General features: G+C 50.8%; 1 protein-coding gene across 1 annotated transcript; it reads left to right on the forward strand.

Annotated features, from left to right (window-relative positions):
• Positions 1-865: 865 nt before the first annotated feature.
• Positions 866-18525, forward strand: LOC134055847 (sodium/glucose cotransporter 2-like). The gene is made up of 15 exons (XM_062512316.1): positions 866-922; positions 2576-2647; positions 4371-4475; positions 4751-4810; positions 5379-5483; positions 6277-6382; positions 7160-7240; positions 8010-8209; positions 8752-8887; positions 10450-10557; positions 11753-11903; positions 12546-12714; positions 15196-15411; positions 17068-17123; positions 18360-18525. Exons 1-15 carry the CDS (start codon positions 905-907, stop codon positions 18523-18525), a joined length of 1749 nt encoding a protein of 582 aa, XP_062368300.1. The 5' UTR covers positions 866-904.
• Positions 18526-18769: the final 244 nt, after the last annotated feature.

Raw genomic sequence — 18769 nt, forward strand, 5'->3', positions numbered from 1 at the left:
CAAATTCACCCCAAATCCCCCAAAATTGGCCCCTCCCCCACCCCGGAGTCTCCACCCCTCCCCCACCCTCAAAAATTACCCCAAAATTTGCCCCAAAATGGTACCAAATCGGCCCCTCCCCCACCCCAGTACAAACCAGCGCTCGGTGGGGGAGGGGGGGGTCGGGGAGGGGCCGCCCCTCCCCCCTCGGGTCCAGCGGGGTCAACCGGGGGGCACCGGAGCGGCACCGAGGGGTGGGGGAGGGGCGGGGAAAGGGGGTTGGAGGGGGTGGGGGAGGGGATTTAGGGTGGGGGAGGAGATTTAGGGGGGTGGGGGAGGGGATTTGGGGGGATGGGGGAGGGGATTGGGGGTGGGGGAGGGGATTGGGGTGGGAGAGGGGATTTGGGGGATGGGGGAGGGGATTTGGGGGGATGGGGAGGGGATTTGGGTGATGGGGGAGGGTATTGGGGGTGGGGGAGGGGATTGGGGTGGGGGAGGGGATTTGGGGGGATGGGGAGGGGATTGGGGGTGGGGGAGGGGATTGGGGTGGGGGAGGGGATTTGGGGGATGGGGGAGGGGCTGGGAATGAACTTGAGGGTGTGGGGGAGGGGTCCAAAGGTTTGTGTGGGGGAGGGGCTGGGATCGGACTTTGAACGGGGGCGGGGGGGGGGGGGGGGGAGGGATTGAGGGGGTGGGGGAGGGGCTTGAGGGGAGGGGGGAGGGGCTTTGGGGGAGGGGGGAGGGGCTTTGGGGGAGGATTTAGGCGCGTGCCCAGGGATGGGTGGGGGGGAGGGGAGGTTTCTTGGTTGGGAGGGGGGGGGTGGGGGGGGGAAGGGGAAGGTTTCGGAGGGTGGGGGAGGGGATGTCGGCTCCGGGAGCGGACCCCTGGGATTTGGGGGTGATCGGGGGCTACTTCCTGCTCGTCATGGCCGTGGGGATCTGGGTAAGGACGGAGAAACCCCCTCCCCAAAAAATGGAATCCAACCCAAACGGAGACAAATGGAAACCAGAAATCCCCGAAAAATCCCCAAAAAATTCAACCCTAAAAAAAAAACAATCCCAAAATCTGGGAAATCCTACCCCGGAAAAATCCAAAAAAATTCAACCTAAAAAAATCCCAAAATCTGGAAAATTCTACCCCGAAAATTCCTGGAAATCTGGGAAATCCTACCCTGGAAAAAATCCCAAAAAATTCAACCTAAAAAATCCCAAAATCTGGGAAATACTACCCCGAAAATTCCTGGAAATCTGGGAAATTCTATCCTGAAAAATCCTGGAAATTCTACCTAAAAATGCTGGAAATTCTACCCCGAAAAATCCTGGAAATTCAACCTAAAAATCCCAAAATGTGGAAAATTCTACCCCAAAAAATCCTGGAAATTCAACCTAAAAATCCTGGAAATTCAACCGAAAAATCCCGCAAAATTCAACCTAAAAATCCCAAAATCTGGAAAATTCTACCCAAAAAATCCTGGAAATCTGGGAAATCCTTCCCCGGAAAAATCCCACAAAATTCAACCTAAAAATCCCAAAATCTGGAAAATTCTACCCCGAAAAATCCTGGAAATTCAACCTAAAAATCCTGGAAATTCTACCCTGAAAAAATCCTGAAAATCCTGGAAATTCTACCCAAAAAAATCCCGGAAAATCTGGGAAATTCTACCCAAAAAAATCCTGGAAATTCAACTGCAAAAAAATCCTGAAAATTCTACCCGAAAAATCCTGGAAGTTCTACCCTGGAAAAATCCTGGAAAATCCCAAAAAATTTGGGAAATTCTACCCCAAAAAATCCTGAAAATTCTACCCTGAAAAAATCCTGAAAATCCTGGAAATTCTACCCAAAAAAATCCCGTAAAATCTGGGAAATTCTACCCAAAAAAAATCCCGGAAAATCTGGAAAATTCTACCCAAAAAATTCCAGGAAATTCAACCTAAAAATCCTGGAAATTCAACCCCGAAAATCCAGAAAATTCAACTTAAAAATCCCAAAATCTGTAAAATTCTACCTGAAAAATCCTGGAAATTCAACCCCGAAAAATCCCGAAAATTCAACCTAAAAATCCTGAAAACTGAACCTAAAAATCCATACTGGTCCATACTGGTCCATACTGGTCCATACCAGTTTATTCTGGTCCATACTGGTCTGCACTGGTCTGTACTAGTCTGTACTGGTCTGTACTGGTCCATACTGGCTTATACTGGTCTGTACTGGTCCGTACCGGTCCATACTGGCTTATACTGGTCTGTACTGGTCCGTACCGGTCCATACTGGTTTATACTGGTCTGTACTGGTCCGTACCGGTCCATACTGGTTTATACCAGTCCATACTGGTCTGTACTGGTTCATACCAGTCCATACTGGTTTATACCAGTCCATACTGGTCTATACTGGTTCATACTGGTCCATACAGGTCTATACTGGTCTGTACTGGTCCATACTGCTTTATACTCATCCGTACTGGTCCATACTGGTCCGTACTGATCTGTACTGGCCCATACTGGTCCGTACTGGTCTGTACTGCTCCATACTGGTCCATACGGGTCTGTACTGGTCCGTACTGATCTGTACTGGTCCATACTGGTCTGTACTGGTCAGTCCATGCGCAGGCGCTCCGGCCGTTCTCTCTCCGGGTATTTCCTGGCCGGACGCAGCATGAGCTGGGCCCCGGTGAGTGAGCACTGGTTTATACTGGTTTATACTGGTTTATACTGATTTATACTGGTTATACTGGTTATACTGGTTATACTGGTTTGTACTGATTTATACTGGTTTATACTGGTTTATACTGGTTTATACTGGTTATACTGGTTTTACTGGGAGGGACTGGGAGGGACTGGGAGAGACTGGTAATACTGTTTATACTGGTTATACTGGTTTATACTGGTTTATGCGGGTTATACCGGTTTATACTGGTCCATAGTGGTTTATACTGGTCCATAGTGGTTTAAACTGGTTTGTACTGGGCCATACTGGGGGAATGAGATGGTCACACAGGGGTCACTCAGGGGTCAAACTGGTTTGTACTGGTTTGTACTGGTTCGTACTGGGGGTCATGGGGTCACCTGGGGTCACTTTGGGGTCACCTCTGCTCACTCCTGGGTCACGTGATCACAGTTGGGGGCACCTGGGGGGGGGGTCATTTCCGAGTCACGTGATCACACCTGGGGTCACATTTGGGGTCACCTGGGGGGGGGGGGTGTCACTCTTGGGTCACGTGATGACCTTTGGGGTCACTTTGGGGTCACCTGTGGTCATTTTGGGGTCACATGGTCACATTTTGGGTCACCTGGGGTCACTTGGGGGTCACGTGATCACACTTGGGGTCACCTGGGGTCACTTCGAGTCACGTGATCACCTTTGGAGTCAACCGGGGGTCACTTTGGGTCACGTGATCGCATTTGGGGGGGTGGGGTCGTCATTTCCAGGTCACATGATCACATTGGGGGTCACTCCGGGTCACGTGATCACACTTGGGGTCACTTTGGGGTTGCTTCAGGGTCACCTGTGGTCATTTCGGAGTCACGTGATCACGCTCGGGGGTTACCTGGGGTGATGACTACGGGGTCACCTGGGGGGGGGGGGGGGGGGTGTGGGATGTGTCATTTTTGGGTCACATGATCGCACCTGCGATCACCTTCGGGGTCACCTTCGGGGGTTCATTTCCGGGTCACGTGATCACACCTGCGATCACCTTCAGGGTCACCTGCGGGGGTTCATTTCCGGGTCACGTGATCCCACCTGCGATCACCTTCGGGGTCACCTGCGGGGGTTCATTTCCGGGTCACGTGATCACACCTGCGATCACCTTCGGGGTCACCTTCGGGGGTTCATTTCCGGGTCACGTGATCACACCTGCGATCACCTTCGGGGTCACCTGCGGGGGTTCATTTCCGGGTCACGTGATCATACCTGCGATCACCTTCGGGGTCACCTGCGGGGGTTCATTTCCGGGTCACGTGATCCCACCTGCGATCACCTTCGGGGTCACCTGCGGGGGTTCATTTCCGGGTCACGTGATCCCACCTGTGATCACCTTCGGGGTCACCTGCGGGGGTTCATTTCCGGGTCACGTGATCACACCTGCGATCACCTTCGGGGTCACCTGCGGGGGTTCATTTCCGGGTCACGTGATCCCACCTGTGATCACCTTCGGGGTCACCTGCGGGGGTTCATTTCCGGGTCACGTGATCCCACCTGCGATCACCTTCGGGGTCACCTGCGGGGTTCATTTCCGGGTCACGTGATCACACCTGCGATCACCTTCGGGGTCACCTTCGGGGGTTCATTTCCGGGTCACGTGATCCCACCTGCGATCACCTTCGGGGTCACCTGGGGGGGTTCATTTCCGGGTCACGTGATCTCACCTGCGCCTCCCCGCTGTCCCGCCCAGGTCGGGGCGTCGCTCTTTGCCAGCAACATCGGCTCGGGGCACTTCGTGGGGCTGGCGGGGACGGGCGCGGCCGGCGGCATCGCCGTGGGAGGCTTCGAGTGGAGCGTGAGTGTCGCGATACGTCGCGATAGCGCACGCGCACAGACCCCACCCCCCCACCCCGTCCCGGTGGCTCTATCGCGATAGAACGGCGCCCCCCCCCCGCGGCTCTATCGCGATAGAACGGCGCCGCCTGGTAGCTCTATCGCGATATAATGGCGCCCCCCAGTGGTCCTGTCTTGATAGCGTTACCTTGTCGTGACATGACCACGCCCCTATCGTGATAATGCCACGCCCCTATCGCGATATGACCCCGCCCCTCACCCTCCCCCCCCCCCCAGGGCATGTTCATTGTGCTGCTGCTGGGCTGGGTGTTCGTCCCCATTTACCTGAGAGCTGGGGTGAGACTGGGATGGACTGGGAGGGACTGGGAGGGGACTGGGATGGAACTGGGAGGGGACTGGGATGGACTGGGAGGGTACTGGGAGGGGACTGGGAGGGACTGGGAGGGGACTGGGAGGGACTGGGATAGACTGGAAGGGGTCTGGGATGGACGGGGAGGGTACTGGGAGGGAACTGGGAGGGGACTTGGAGGGACTGGGAGGGACTGGGATGGACTGGTAGGGATTGGGATGGACTGGTAGGGACTGGGAGGGAACTGGGAGGGGACTGGGAGGGACTGGGATGGGACTGAAAGGGACTGGGAGGGACTGGGAGGGGACTGGGTTGGGACTGGGATGGACTGGGAGGGACTGGCAGGGACTGGGTGGGAGCTGGGAGGGACTGGGAGGGAACTGGGAGGGACTGGGAGGGAACTGGGAATGGATTTACTGTGAGTGGGCGTGGCCTAAACATGGCTGTCAATATCCTGGAGTTCTCTGGGCGTGGCCTGAGTGGGCGTGGCTTAAATAGATCGGGGTGGTTCTGGGGGTGGCCCGGGGTGGGCGTGGTCTGAGTGGGCGTGTCCAGGTGAGCACCATGCCCGAGTACCTGGGCCGGCGATTCGGGGGGAGGAGGATCCGGCTCTACCTGGCCCTGCTGTCCCTGGGGCTCTACATCAGCACCAAGATCTCGGTACTGGGAGCACTGGTTTATACTGGGAGGGGACTGGGAGGGACTGGGATGGACTGGGAGGGGATTGGGATAAACTGGGATGGACTGGGAGGGGATTGGGAGTGAAATGGGATGGACTGGGAGGGGATTGGGATAAACTGGGATGGACTGGGAGGGAATGTGGAGGAACTGGGATGGAACTGGGAGTGAAATGGGATGGACTGGGAGGCACTGGGAGGGGATTAGGATAAACTGGGATGGACTGGGTTATACTGTGTTGGACTGGGAAGGGATTGGGATGGACTGGGATGGACTGGGTTATACTGGGATGGGCTGGGAGGGAACCTGGAGGGACTGGGAGGGGATTGGGAGGGAACTGGGATAAACTGGGAGAGATTGGGAGGGAACTGGGATAAACTGGGAGGGACTGGGGGGGAACTGGGGTGAGTGGGGAGGAAACCCCAAATTCCACAAGGAGCCCCCAGTCCCTCCCAGTATAGACCAGTATAAACCGGTCCATCCCAGTCCCCTCCCAATCCTCTCCCAGTCGATTCCCAATCCCTCCCAGTACAAACCACTTCCCTTCCAGTCCCTCCTAATCCCATCCTAGTCCAAACCAGTTTATCCCAGTTCCCTCCCAGTCCATCCCAGTCCATCCCAGTTTATCCCAGTCACTCCCAGTTCCCTCCCAGCCGCTCCTAGTTCTTTCCAATCCCATCCCAGTCCCTCCCAGTCCATCCCACTTCCCTCCCAATCCCTCCCAGTCCATCCCAGTCCCCTCCCAGTCCCTCCCAGTACAAACCAGTTCCCCCAGGTGGATATGTACTCGGGGGCTCTGTTCATCCGCGAGGCACTGGGCTGGGACCTGTACGGCTCGGTGGGGGCGCTGCTGGGCATCACCGCCCTCTACACCGTCACTGGTTTGTACTGGTTTATACTGGGAGGGACTGGGAATGATACTGAGAGGGACTGGGAGGGACTGGGAGTGGGCTGGGATGGACTGGGATGTACTGGGAGGGGACTGGGACCTGTACGGCTCGGTGGGGGCGCTGCTGGGCATCACCGCCCTCTACACCGTCACTGGTTTGTACTGGTTTATACTGGGAGGGACTGGGAATGATACTGAGAGGGACTGGGAGGGACTGGGAGTGGGCTGGGATGGACTGGGATGTACTGGGAGGGGACTGGGAGGGACTGGGAGGGGACTGGGAGGAACTGGGAGGGAAATGGGATGGACTGGGATGGGACTGGGAGGTCATTGGGAAGGGATTGGGAGGGACTGGGAATGATACTGGGATGGACTGGGAGGGACTGGGATAAAGTGGGAGGGGTTGGGAGAGAACTGGGAGGGAGCTCGGATGGACTGGTTTATATTAGGAGGGACTGGTTTATACTGGGAGGGACTGGGAATGATACTGAAAGGGACTGGGATGAACAGGGAGGGGATTTGGAAGGACTGGGAGGGAACTGGGATGGTCCAGCTTATACTGGGAGGGACTGGGAGGTCATTGGGAAGGGGTTGGGAGGGAACTGGATAAACTGGGAGGGACGGTGTGTGGGCGTGGCTTTTGGTGTGGTGGGCGTGGCCTAACACTGCCGGGTTTCTGTGGGTGGGGGCCCGACGCGGTGGGCGGGGCCCGACGCGGTGGGCGTGGCCCGACGCGGTGGGCGTGGCCTGATGCATTGGGCGTGGCCAGGTGGGCTGACGGCGCTGATGTTCGCTGACCTGGTGCAGACCTTGATCATCATCGCGGGAGCCTCGGTGCTGGCCGGCTACGGTGGGACTGGTTTATACTGGTTTAGACTGGTTTATGCTGGGAGGGGATTGGGAGGGACTGGGAAGCAACACTGTGGTGCCCTGCTGGTCCATGCTGGTCCATACTGGTTTAAACTGGTCCATGCTGGTCCATACTGGTCCATATTGGTCCATGCTGGTCCATGCTGGTCCATATTGGTCCATACTGCTCCATACTGGTTCGTACTGGTCCATACCGGCCCATACTAGTCCATACTGGTTCATACTGGTTCTTACTGGTTCTTACTGGTTCTTACTGGTTCTTACTAGTTTATACTGGTCCATACAAGTCTATAGTGGTCCACACTGATTTATCCTGGTCCATACTGGTTTATACCGGCCCATACCAATCCATACTGGTCTGTATCAATCCATACTGGTCCATACTGGTTCATACCAGTTTATACCACTCCATATTGATTTATACTGGTCCATACTGGACCATACCAGTTCATACCGGTCCATACTGGTTTATACTGATATATACCATGCCATACTGTTTTATACTGGTCCATACTGGTCCACGCTGATTTATACTGGTCCATACTGATCCATACTGGTCCATACTGGTCCATATGGGTTTATACTGGTTTATACCAATCCACACTGATTTATACTGGTCCTTACTGTGCCATACTGCTCCATACCGGCCCATACGGATTTATACAGGTTTATACTGATCCATACTGGTTTAGACTCGTTTATACTGGTTATACTGGTCTATACTGGTCCATACTGGTTTCTCCCGGCAGCCCTGGGCGCTGTGGGTGGCTATCAGGGCCTGCAGGAGCGCTACCCGCTGGCCGCGTCCCCCAACGCCTCAGGGCCCTGCGGGCGACCCCGGCCCGACGCCTTCCACCTGCTCAGGGACCCGGACACCGGGGACCTGCCCTGGCCTGGACTGGTGCTGGGACTGGGAATCATCTCGGCCTGGTACTGGTGTACCGACCAGGTGGGACTGGGATGCACTGGGAATGGACTGGGAGGGACTGGGAGAAGATTGGAAGTAATTGGGAGGTGACGAAAGGGTTAAAAATGGGGGATTATTGGTGTCGGAGGGGATTTCTTGTACTGGTTTATACTGGGAGGGGTCTGGCAAGGACTGGGAGCGAACTGGGATGGACTGGGAGGGACTGGGAGAAGATTACAGGGGACTGGGACAGGCATTGGTCCGCAACTGGGAGCACTGGTCTGTTACTGGGAGCACTGGGCTGGAACTGGGAGCACTGGTCTGGAACTGGGAGCATTGGTCTGTTACTGGGAGCACTGGTCTGTTACTGGGAGCACTGGTCTGGAACTGGGAGTACTGGCCTGGAACTGGTCTCTAACTGGTCACACCAGTCTCTAACTGGTCTCTAATTGGCCCCTAACTGGTCTGTAACTGGTCTGTTACTGGGAGCACTGCTCTGTAACTGGGATCGCTGGTCACACCAGTCCGTAACTGGTCACACCAGTCCCTAATTGGTCTCTAACTGGGAGAACTGGGACCCCCAGGTGATCGTGCAGCGCTGCCTGGCCGGCCGCTCCCTCACCCACGTCCGTGCCGGCTGCGTCGTCTGCGGCTACCTCAAGGTGCTGCCCATGTTCCTGATGGTGCTGCCCGGCATGGCCGCCCGTGTCCTCTTCCCGGGTCAGTCACACTGGTTTATACTGGTTTATACTGGTTTACACCGGTTTATACTGGTTTACGTTCAGTTGAAGGGACTTATCTAAAATGGCTGCCCAAGATGGCGGCACCCATATGAGTTTCCAAGATGGCCACCCAAAATGGCTGCCCAAAATGGCGGCACCCATATGAGTTTCCAAGATGGCCGCCTAAAATGGCTGCCACAGAATGAATCCAAGATGGCTGCCCAAGATGGCAGCCACCAGAACCGCCCAAAATGGCAGCACCCAATAGAGTTTTCAAAATGGCGGCCCAAGATGGCGGCGCCCATATGAATTTCCAAGATGGCCGCCCAAAATAGCTGCCACAGAATGAATCCAAGATGGCTGCCCAAGATGGCAGCCACCAGAACCGCCCAAAATGGCAGCACCCAATAGAGTTTTCAAAATGGCGGCCCAAGATGGCTCTACAATACAGACCCCCAGTGGTCTATACTGGTTTAGACTGGTCTATACCGGTTTAGACTGGTTTTTATTGATCCGTACTGGTCCATACCAGTCCATACTGATTTATACCATTTTATACTGGTTTCTACTGGTCCATACCAGTTTTTACTGGTTTATACTAGTCCATACCAGTCCATAATGATTTATACTGGTTTATACCAGTTTATACTGGTCCGTATTGGTCCATACTGGTCTATACTGGTCCATACCAGTCCATACTATTTTATACTGGATGATACTGGATTATATTGGTCTATACTGTTCTGTACTGGTTATACTGATCTGTACTGGTCCATACTGGTTTATACTGGTCCATACCAGTCCATACTGGTCCGTATTGGTTTATACTGCTCCATACTGGTCCATATTGGTTCATTCTGGTCCATACCATTCCATACTGTTTTATACTGGATTATAATGGTCCATACTGGTATGTACTGCTCTATACTGGTCCATACTGGTATGTACTGGTCTATACTGGTCCATACTGTTCCTTACTGTTTTATACTGGATTATAATGGTCCATACTGGTATGTACTGGTCTATACTGGTCCATACTGTTCCTTACTGTTTTATACTGGATTATAATGGTCCATACTGGTATGTACTGGTCTATACTGGTCCATACTGGTATGTACTGCTCTATACTGGTCCATACTGGTATGTACTGCTCTATACTGGTCCATACTGTTCCTTACTGTTTTATACTGGATTATAATGGTCCATACTGGTATGTACTGGTCTATACTGGTCCATACTGGTATGTACTGGTCTATACTGGTCCATACTGTTCCTTACTGTTTTATACTGGATTATAATGGTCCATACTGGTATGTACTGGTCTATACTGGTCCATACCGTTCCATACTGTTTTATACTGGATTATAATGGTCCATACTGGTCCATACTGGTTTATAGTGATCCCCCCTGGTCCATACCAGTCCATACTGTTTTATACTGGTCCATACTGGTCCCTAGTGGTCCATACTGGTCCACACTGTTTCATACTGTTTTATACCAGATTATACCGGCCCATACCAGTCTATACTGGTCCATACTGGTTTATACTGGTCCTTACAGATGTCGTGGGCTGTGCTGACCCCCAGGGCTGCTCCCGGGCCTGCGGCTCCGCCCTGGGCTGCTCCAACGTGGCGTACCCGAGACTGGTGCTGGGCCTGCTGCCCCACGGTGCGTAATTAACCAGTTATTAATGAGTTATTAGTGACTAATGATCGGTTATTAATGAGTTATTAGCGACTAATGATCAGTCATTAACGAGTTATTAGCGGTTATTTAAGATTATTAGCCGTTCTTAAGGCGTTATTAGTGATTTATTAGTGGTTATTAGGGTATTATTAGTGATTTTTGGGAGTTATTAGTGGTTATTAGAGCTAATAATAGCCTAATGATCTTTTATTATTAAATTTTAAATTTATTAAAATTAACGGCGGGGGATTCGTCTTATTATTAGGGCTAATAACGGATTATTAGGACTAATAATTGGCTATTCATCTTATTATTAGGGCTAATAGTGACCTATTAGGACTAATAATGAGCTATTAATTTTATTATTAGGAGTAATAAAGGGCTATTAATCTTATTATTAGGGCTAATAATTCCTTATTAGGACTAGTAATTGGCTATAAATTTGATTATTAGGTTTATTAATGGCTTATTAGGACTGATAACAAACTAATAATTTGATTATTAGGGCTAATAATGACTCATTAAGACTAATAGTGAGATATTAATCTTATTATTAGGACTAATAATGGCTTATTAGGACTAATTATGGGCTATTAATTCCTTCATTAGGGCTAATAATTTCTTATTAGGACTAATTATGGGCTATTAAACCTATTATTAGGACTAATAATTGCTTGTTAGGACTAATTATGGGCTATTAATTCCTTTATTAGGGCTAGTAGCTGCACATTAGGACTGATCATGGGTTATTAATCCTATTATTAGGGCTAATAATTGCTTATTAGGACTAATTATGGGCTATTAAACCTATTATTAGGGCTAATAATTGCTCATTAGGACTAATAATGGGCTATTAATTCCTATTATTAGGGCTAATAATTGCTTATTAGGACTAATAACGGGCTATTAATTCCTTTATTAGGGCTAATAATGGCTTATTAGGACTAATTATGTGCTATTAATCCTATTATTAGGGCTAATAATTGCTCATTAGGACTAATAATGGACTAATAATTCAAATTTAGGGCTAATAACGGGTTATTAGGGCTAATAACGGGCTATTAATCCTAATTTTCCCCCTAATAACGCCATTTTTTGGCCGATTACCACCAGGTTTTTTGGCTCGGGGGCGGCCATTAGCGTTAATTATTATTAATGAATCGTTAATTACCGCCAGGGCTGCGGGGGCTGATGCTGGCCGTGGTGCTGGCCGCGCTGATGTCGTCGCTCGCCTCCATCTTCGCCAGCTCGGGGGCGCTGTTCACGCTGGACGTGTACCGGAAACTGCGGGGAGGGGCGGGGCCCAGAGAGCTCCTGCTGGCCGGAAGGTGAGGGACACACCTGGGACAGGTGGGGGAGGAAACACACCTGGGACTGGTGGGGAAGAGGACACACCTGGGACTGGTGGGGGAGGGGCAGGGACACACCTGGGACAGGTGAGGGAGGAGACACACCTGGGAAAGGTGGGGGAGGGGACACAACTCGGACAGGTGGGGGAGGGGCAAATTTTGAGTCTCCAGGTGACCCCAAGAACTACAAATTTTGGGGTCCAGGTGAACAAAAAAAATCCCAAATTTTGGGTTCTGGAGCGCTGGGAGATCCCAAATATTTTTGGGGTGACCTCAGGTGACCTCAGGTGACCTCAGGTGACCCCAAATTTTGTCATCCGATGTCCAAGAACCCCAAATTTTGCGGTCCCGGTGACCTCAAAAACCCCAAATTTTGGATTCTGGATCTCTGGGAGGTCCCAAATTTTTTGGGGTGACCCCAGGTGAGCTCAGGTGGCCTCAGGTGAGCTCAGGTGACCTCAACAATCCCAAATTTGAGGCTCTCAGGTGTCCCAGAACCCCAAATTTTGAGGTCTCAGGTAACTGAGCTCCCAAATTTTGGGTTCCCGAGCTCCGAACGAGCCGGGATTTTTTGCGGGTGCCCCCAGGTGAGCTCACCTGCCTCACCTGTCTCACCTGCAGGCTGTGGGTGCTGGCCATGGTGGGGCTGAGCCTGGCCTGGCTGCCGGTGGTGGAGGCGGCGCGCGGGGGGCAGCTCTTCGATTACATGCAGGCCCTGGCCTCGTACCTGGCCCCGCCCGTGGCCGCCGTCTTCTTCCTGGCCGTGTTCGTGCCGCGCGTCAACGAGCCCGTGAGTGCACACCTGGGCACACCTCGGGATACCTGGGGATACCTGGGGATACCTGGGCACACCTGGGGACACCTGGGGATACCTGGGCATACCTGGGGATACCTGGGAACACCTGGGGGTACCTGGGGACACCTGGGCAGACCTGGGGACACCTGGGGGTACCTGGGGACACCTGGGCAGACCTGGGGACACCTGGGGACACCTGGGGATACCTGGGGATACCTGGGAACACCTGGGGGTACCTGGGGACACCTGGGCAGACCTGGGGACACCTGGGGGTACCTGGGGACACCTGGGCACACCTGGGGACACCTGGGGATACCTGGGCATACCTGGGGATACCTGGGAACACCTGGGGGTACCTGGGCACACCTGGGCACACCTGGGCAGACCTGGGGACACCTGGGGCACACGTGGGGCACACCTGGGATTACCTGGGGGGAGAGTGAGACACACCTGGATACACCTGGGGACACCTGGGGCATACCTGGGCACTCCTGGGGACACCTGAGGATACCTGGGGGGGGGGAGAGAGACACACCTTGATACACATGAGTTACACCTGGGGACACTTGGGGACACCTGGAGGGATTAAAGGGCTCCAGCTGACCCCAAAAATCCCGAATTTGGGATCCAGGTCACCCCAAAAATCCCAAATTTTGGATACAGGTTTCCAGGGGACCCCAAAAATCCCAAATTCAGGATCCAGGTGACCCCAAAAATCCCAAATTTCACCACAAGAAGTTCCAAAAAATCCCAAATTTGGGATCCAGCTGCTCCAAAAAATCTGAGATTTGGACTCCAGGTGACCCCAAAAATCCCAAATTTTGGATCCAGGTATCCAGGTGACCCCAAAAATCCCATTTCCCCCCCCCCTCGGTGCCCCCAAATCCCCCAAAATTTCACCTCCAGGTGCCCCCCAGAAATCCCAAATTCCCGGGATTTGACCGAATTCCCGATTTTTCTCCCCAAGGGCGCGTTCTGGGGCCTGCTGGGGGGTTTGGGGCTGGGCCTGGCCCGGCTGATTCCCGAATTTGGGGCTCCGAGGTGTCCAGGTGACCCCAAAAATCCCAAATTTGGGGCTCCGAGGTGTCCAGGTGACCCCAAAAATCCCAAATTCAGGATCCAGGTGACCCCAAAAATCCCAAATTTCCCCACAAGGAGTTCCAAAAAATCCCAAATCTGGGATCCAGGTAACCTCAAAAATCCCAAATTCGGGATCCAGTTGACCCCAAAAATCCCAAATTTCACCACAAGGATTTCCAAAAAACCCCGAATTTGGGATCCAGGTGACCCCAAAAATCCCAAAATTGTTATCCAGGTCACCCCAAAAATTCCAAATTTGGTCTCCAGATGACCCCAAAAATCCCGAATTTGGGATCCAGGTGTCCCGGTGACTCCAAAAATCCCAAATTCGGGATCCAGGTGACCCCAAAAATCCCAAATTCGGGATCCATGTGACCACAACAATCCCAAATTTCACCACAAGGAGTTCCAAAAAATCCCGAATTTGGGATCCAGGTGTCCCGGTGACCCCAAAAATCCCAAATTCGGGATCCAGGTGACCCCAAAAATCCCAAATTCGGGATCCATGTGACCACAACAATCCCAAATTTCACCACAAGGAGTTCCAAAAAATCCCAAATTTGGGATCCAGGTGACCCCAAAAATCTCAGATTTGGACTCCAGGTGACCCCAAAAATCCCATTTCCCCCCCCTTCGGTGCCCCCAAATCCCCCAAAATTTCACCTCCAGGTGCCCCCCAGAAATCCCAAATTCCTGGGATTTGACCGAATTCCCGATTTTTCTCCCCAAGGGCGCGTTCTGGGGCCTGCTGGGGGGTTTGGGGCTGGGCCTGGCCCGGCTGATTCCCGAATTTGGGGCTCCGAGGTGTCCAGGTGACCCCAAAAATCCCAAATTCAGGATCCAGGTGACCCCAAAAATCCCAAATTTCCCCACAAGGAGTTCCAAAAAATCCCAAATCTGGGATCCAGGTAACCTCAAAAATCCCAAATTCGGGATCCAGTTGACCCCAAAAATCCCAAATTTCACCACAAGGATTTCCAAAAAACCCCGAATTTGGGATCCAGGTGACCCCAAAAATCCCAAAATTGTTATCCAGGTCACCCCAAAAATTCCAAATTTGGTCTCCAGATGACCCCAAAAATCCCGAATTTGGGATCCAGGTGTCCCGGTGACTCCAAAAATCCCAAATTCGGGATCCAGGTGACCCCAAAAATCCCAAATTCGGGATCCATGTGACCACAACAATCCCAAATTTCACCACAAGGAGTTCCAAAAAATCCCAAATTTGGGATCCAGGTGACCCCAAAAATCTCAGATTTGGACTCCAGGTGACCCCAAAAATCCCATTTCCCCCCCCTTCGGTGCCCCCAAATCCCCCAAAATTTCACCTCCAGGTGCCCCCCAGAAATCCCAAATTCCCGGGATTTGACCGAATTCCCGATTTTTCTCCCCAAGGGCGCGTTCTGGGGCCTGCTGGGGGGTTTGGGGCTGGGCCTGGCCCGGCTGATTCCCGAATTCCTTTTGGGATCGGGGTCCTGTGGGACCCCCGGGCGCTGCCCCGAGCTGCTCTGTGGCCTCCATTACCTGCACTTCGCCGTCCTGCTCTTCCTGCTCACCTGTGCCATCGTCCTGGGCGTGTCCTGGTGCCACCCGCCCATCCCCAAAGTTCACGTGAGTGCTTGGGGATTTTTTGGGAATTTTTCGGGAATTTTTTGGCGGGTGAATTGGGGGGGAAATAATCGCGAAGAAATGGGAAAAAAAAAAAAAAAAACAGCAAAAACAGGATTGAAACGGTTCAAAAAATGGCCCCAAAATGGAGCAAAAAAATGAGGCAAAATTGGAGCCAAAACATCCCAAAATGAAGCCAAAAATTGAGCCAAAATTTGACAAAATGGCCCCAAAATGACCAGAAATGGAGCCAAAAATGACCTAAAATGGACCCAAAATGAGTCCAAAATGACCCAAAATGAGCCAAAAATGAGCCCCAAAGTGACCCAAAATGAGCCAAAAATGAGCCAAAATAGGACCCAAAATATCCCAAAATGAGCCCAAAATGAAGCCAAAAATGACCTAAAATGGCCCAAAATGAAACCAAAAACGACCTAAAATGACCCAAAATGAGCCCAAAATGTCTAAAATTTGAGCCCAAAATGAGCCGAAAATGAGAAAAAAATGAACCCAAAATGAACAAAAAATGAGACCAAAATAACCTGAAAATGGCCAAAAATGAGCCCAAAAATTGAGCCAAAAATGAGAAAAAATGGACCCAAAATGACAAAAAATGAGACCAAAATGAGTCTGAAAATTGCCCCTAAATGAACCCAGAATTGAACCCAAATGATCCAAAATGAGCCCAAAATGGCCAAAAAGTTAACCCAAAACTGTGCCCAAAATTGAGGAATAAAGAACCCAAACGAGCCCAAAAATGAACCCAAAATTTCCCAAATGGAACCCAAAATTTCTAAAAAATTTGGACTGAAATGGGCTCAAAATGTCCAAAAATGAGTCTGAAAATTGCCAAAAATGAACCCAAAATTGAACCCAAAGTGGAGCCAAAAATGAGAAAAAATGAGCCAAAAATGGGTCGGAAAATGGCCAAAAATGACCCAAAATGAACCAAAAATGACCCAAATTGAGCCAAAATGACCCAAAAATGACCCAAAATGGAGCCAAAAAAATGACCCAAAATGATCCAAAATCTCCTCAAAATGAGATAAAATGAACCCAAAATGAGCCCAAAATTGAACCCAAAAAATGAGGCTAAAATGACGCAAAATTATCCAAAATGAACCCAAAATGAACCAAAAATGTAAAAAAAAAATTGTGGAATTTTTAAATTGATTTTTAGGAATTTTCGGTCGATTTTGCTGAATTTTGGTTGGAATTTGGTGAATTTTGAGTCAATTTTTACGAATTTGGGGTGAATTTTTAAGAATTTTGGTTGGATTTTAATGAGTTTTGGGTCAATTTTCCCCAAATTTCGATGGATTTTGGTGAATTTTTGATCAATTGCTATGAATTTTGGGTCAGTATTTCCAAATTTTGGGTCAATTTTTCTGAATTTTGGGTAGATTTTTATCAATGTTGGGTCATTTTTTCTTAATTTTGGGTCAATTTTTATGAATTTCGGGTCGAATTTTCCAAATTTCACGTCAATTTTGCCAGATTCTTGGCGGATTTTGTTGGATTTTGGGTCGATTTTTTTGGATTTTGGGTCGATTTTTCTGAATTTCGTGTGGATTTTGGCAAATTTTGAGTTGAATTTTCCAAATTTCGGGTCGATTTTGGTGAATTTTGTGTGGATTTTGGCGATTTTTGGGTCCCCAGCTGCACAGGTTGGTGTTCAGCCTCCGGAACAGCCGCGAGCCCCGAATCGACCTCGACGCGCCCAAGGAGCCCCCCCAAAATTTGGGGATCCCGCTCGGGGGTAAGGGGTGGGGGGGGGGAAATCCAAATTTGGGGATTTTGGGAGGTCTGGGAGCCGAATTGTGGGATTTCGGGGGGGTCCAGGGGAGGAAATTTGGGATCAAAATTTGGGATTTTGGGATTTAAATTCTGATTCTGGGGGGTCCTGGGATCCAAATTTTGGGGTCTTGGAACCAAATCTAAGATTTTTGTGTTTTGGGATTGAAATTTTGGGGATTTTGGGGGGGGGGGTCCAGGGGAGGAAATTTGGGATTTTGGGATCGAAATTTGGGATTTTGGGATCGAAATTTGGGATTTTGGATTTAAATTCTAATTCTGGGGGGTTCTGGGATCCAAATTTTGGAGTTTTGGAACCCAAATCTAAGATTTTTTGTGTTTTGGGATTGAAATTTTGGGGATTTGGGGGGGGGGGGGGGGTCCAGGGGAATTTGGGATCCAAATCTTGGAGTTTTTGGAGGTCCTGGGAACAAAATTTTGGGGTTTTGGGGATCCTGGGGACCCAATTTTGGGATTTTTTTGGGTCCAAGGGAGGAAATTTGAGATTTTGGGATCTAAATTCTGATTTTGGAGGTCCTGGGATCCAAATTTGGGGATTTTGGGGAGTCCTGGGGATTTTGGGGCCCCAAAATCGGGGATTTTGGGGAAATTTGGGATCCACATTGTGGGGATTTGTGGAAGGTCCTGGGTTCCAAATTTGGGGGTTTTGGTGTCTTGAGGACCCAAATTTGGGATTTTGGGGGGTATTGGGGGCCTAATTTTGGGATTTTGGGTGGATCACGGGAATTTGGGGTTCTAAATATGGAAATTTTTGGGGTGTTCTGGGGAGGAAATTTGGAATTTTGGGGGCCCTGGGATCCATATTTGAGATTTTGGTATTTTGGCTTTTCAAATTTTGGGATTCTGATGATCTTCGGATCCAAATTTGGGATTTGGGGTTCTTGATGTCCCAAATTAGGGATTTTTGGGCATCCTGGTACCCAAATTTGGGATTTTTGGGAGTTCCCAGAATTGGGAGATCTCCAAACTTCAGAATTCCGGGAACTTGATGACCCAAATCGGAAATTTTGGGAATCCCAGAAGATTTTGGATCAAAATTCTGGGATGTTTTTTTGGTCATTTTTTCACCCCAAAATGCCCCAATTTCCAGATGTGGAAGTGGCGGGGGTGGAGCCTGGAGCGGGGGGCGTGGCACCGGAAGTGGGCGCGGCACAGGAAGAGGAAGCTACTTCCGGTGTGGGCGTGGCACCGGAAGTGGGCGTGGGTCCTCCCCCCGAGGACCCCAAATGGAGCCGATTGGTCGACATCAATGCGCTGGTGCTGATGGGCGTGGCCTCTTTCCTCTGGGGATATTTTGCCTGAAATCCCCCAAAATAAACCCAAAATTGTCCCAAACCCACCCCAATCATCCCGGATTTGCCCCGAAATGGCTCCAAAAGCGGCAAAAAATGGGATGGAAATGCCCCAAAAATTGACCTAAAATGGACCCAAAACTGAACCAAAATGGACTCATAAATGACACAAAATTGACCCAAAATTGACACAAAGTGGCCCAAAAGGGACCCAAAACCCACCCAAACGATCCCAAAATTGACAAAAATGAAGC

The sequence above is a fragment of the Cinclus cinclus genome, chromosome 36 (assembly GCF_963662255.1).
Source record: "Cinclus cinclus chromosome 36, bCinCin1.1, whole genome shotgun sequence".
NCBI classification, from domain to species: Eukaryota; Metazoa; Chordata; class Aves; order Passeriformes; family Cinclidae; genus Cinclus; species Cinclus cinclus.

Excerpts from the sequence above, each read along its gene's own strand:
- LOC134055847 (XM_062512316.1), top strand. Across the intron at positions 4,476-4,750 it reads TGGGAGGCTTCGAGTGGAGC|GGCATGTTCATTGTGCTGCT; the intron begins GTGAGTGTCGCG and ends CCCCCCCCCCAG. Across the intron at positions 15,412-17,067 it reads CGCCCATCCCCAAAGTTCAC|CTGCACAGGTTGGTGTTCAG; the intron begins GTGAGTGCTTGG and ends TTGGGTCCCCAG.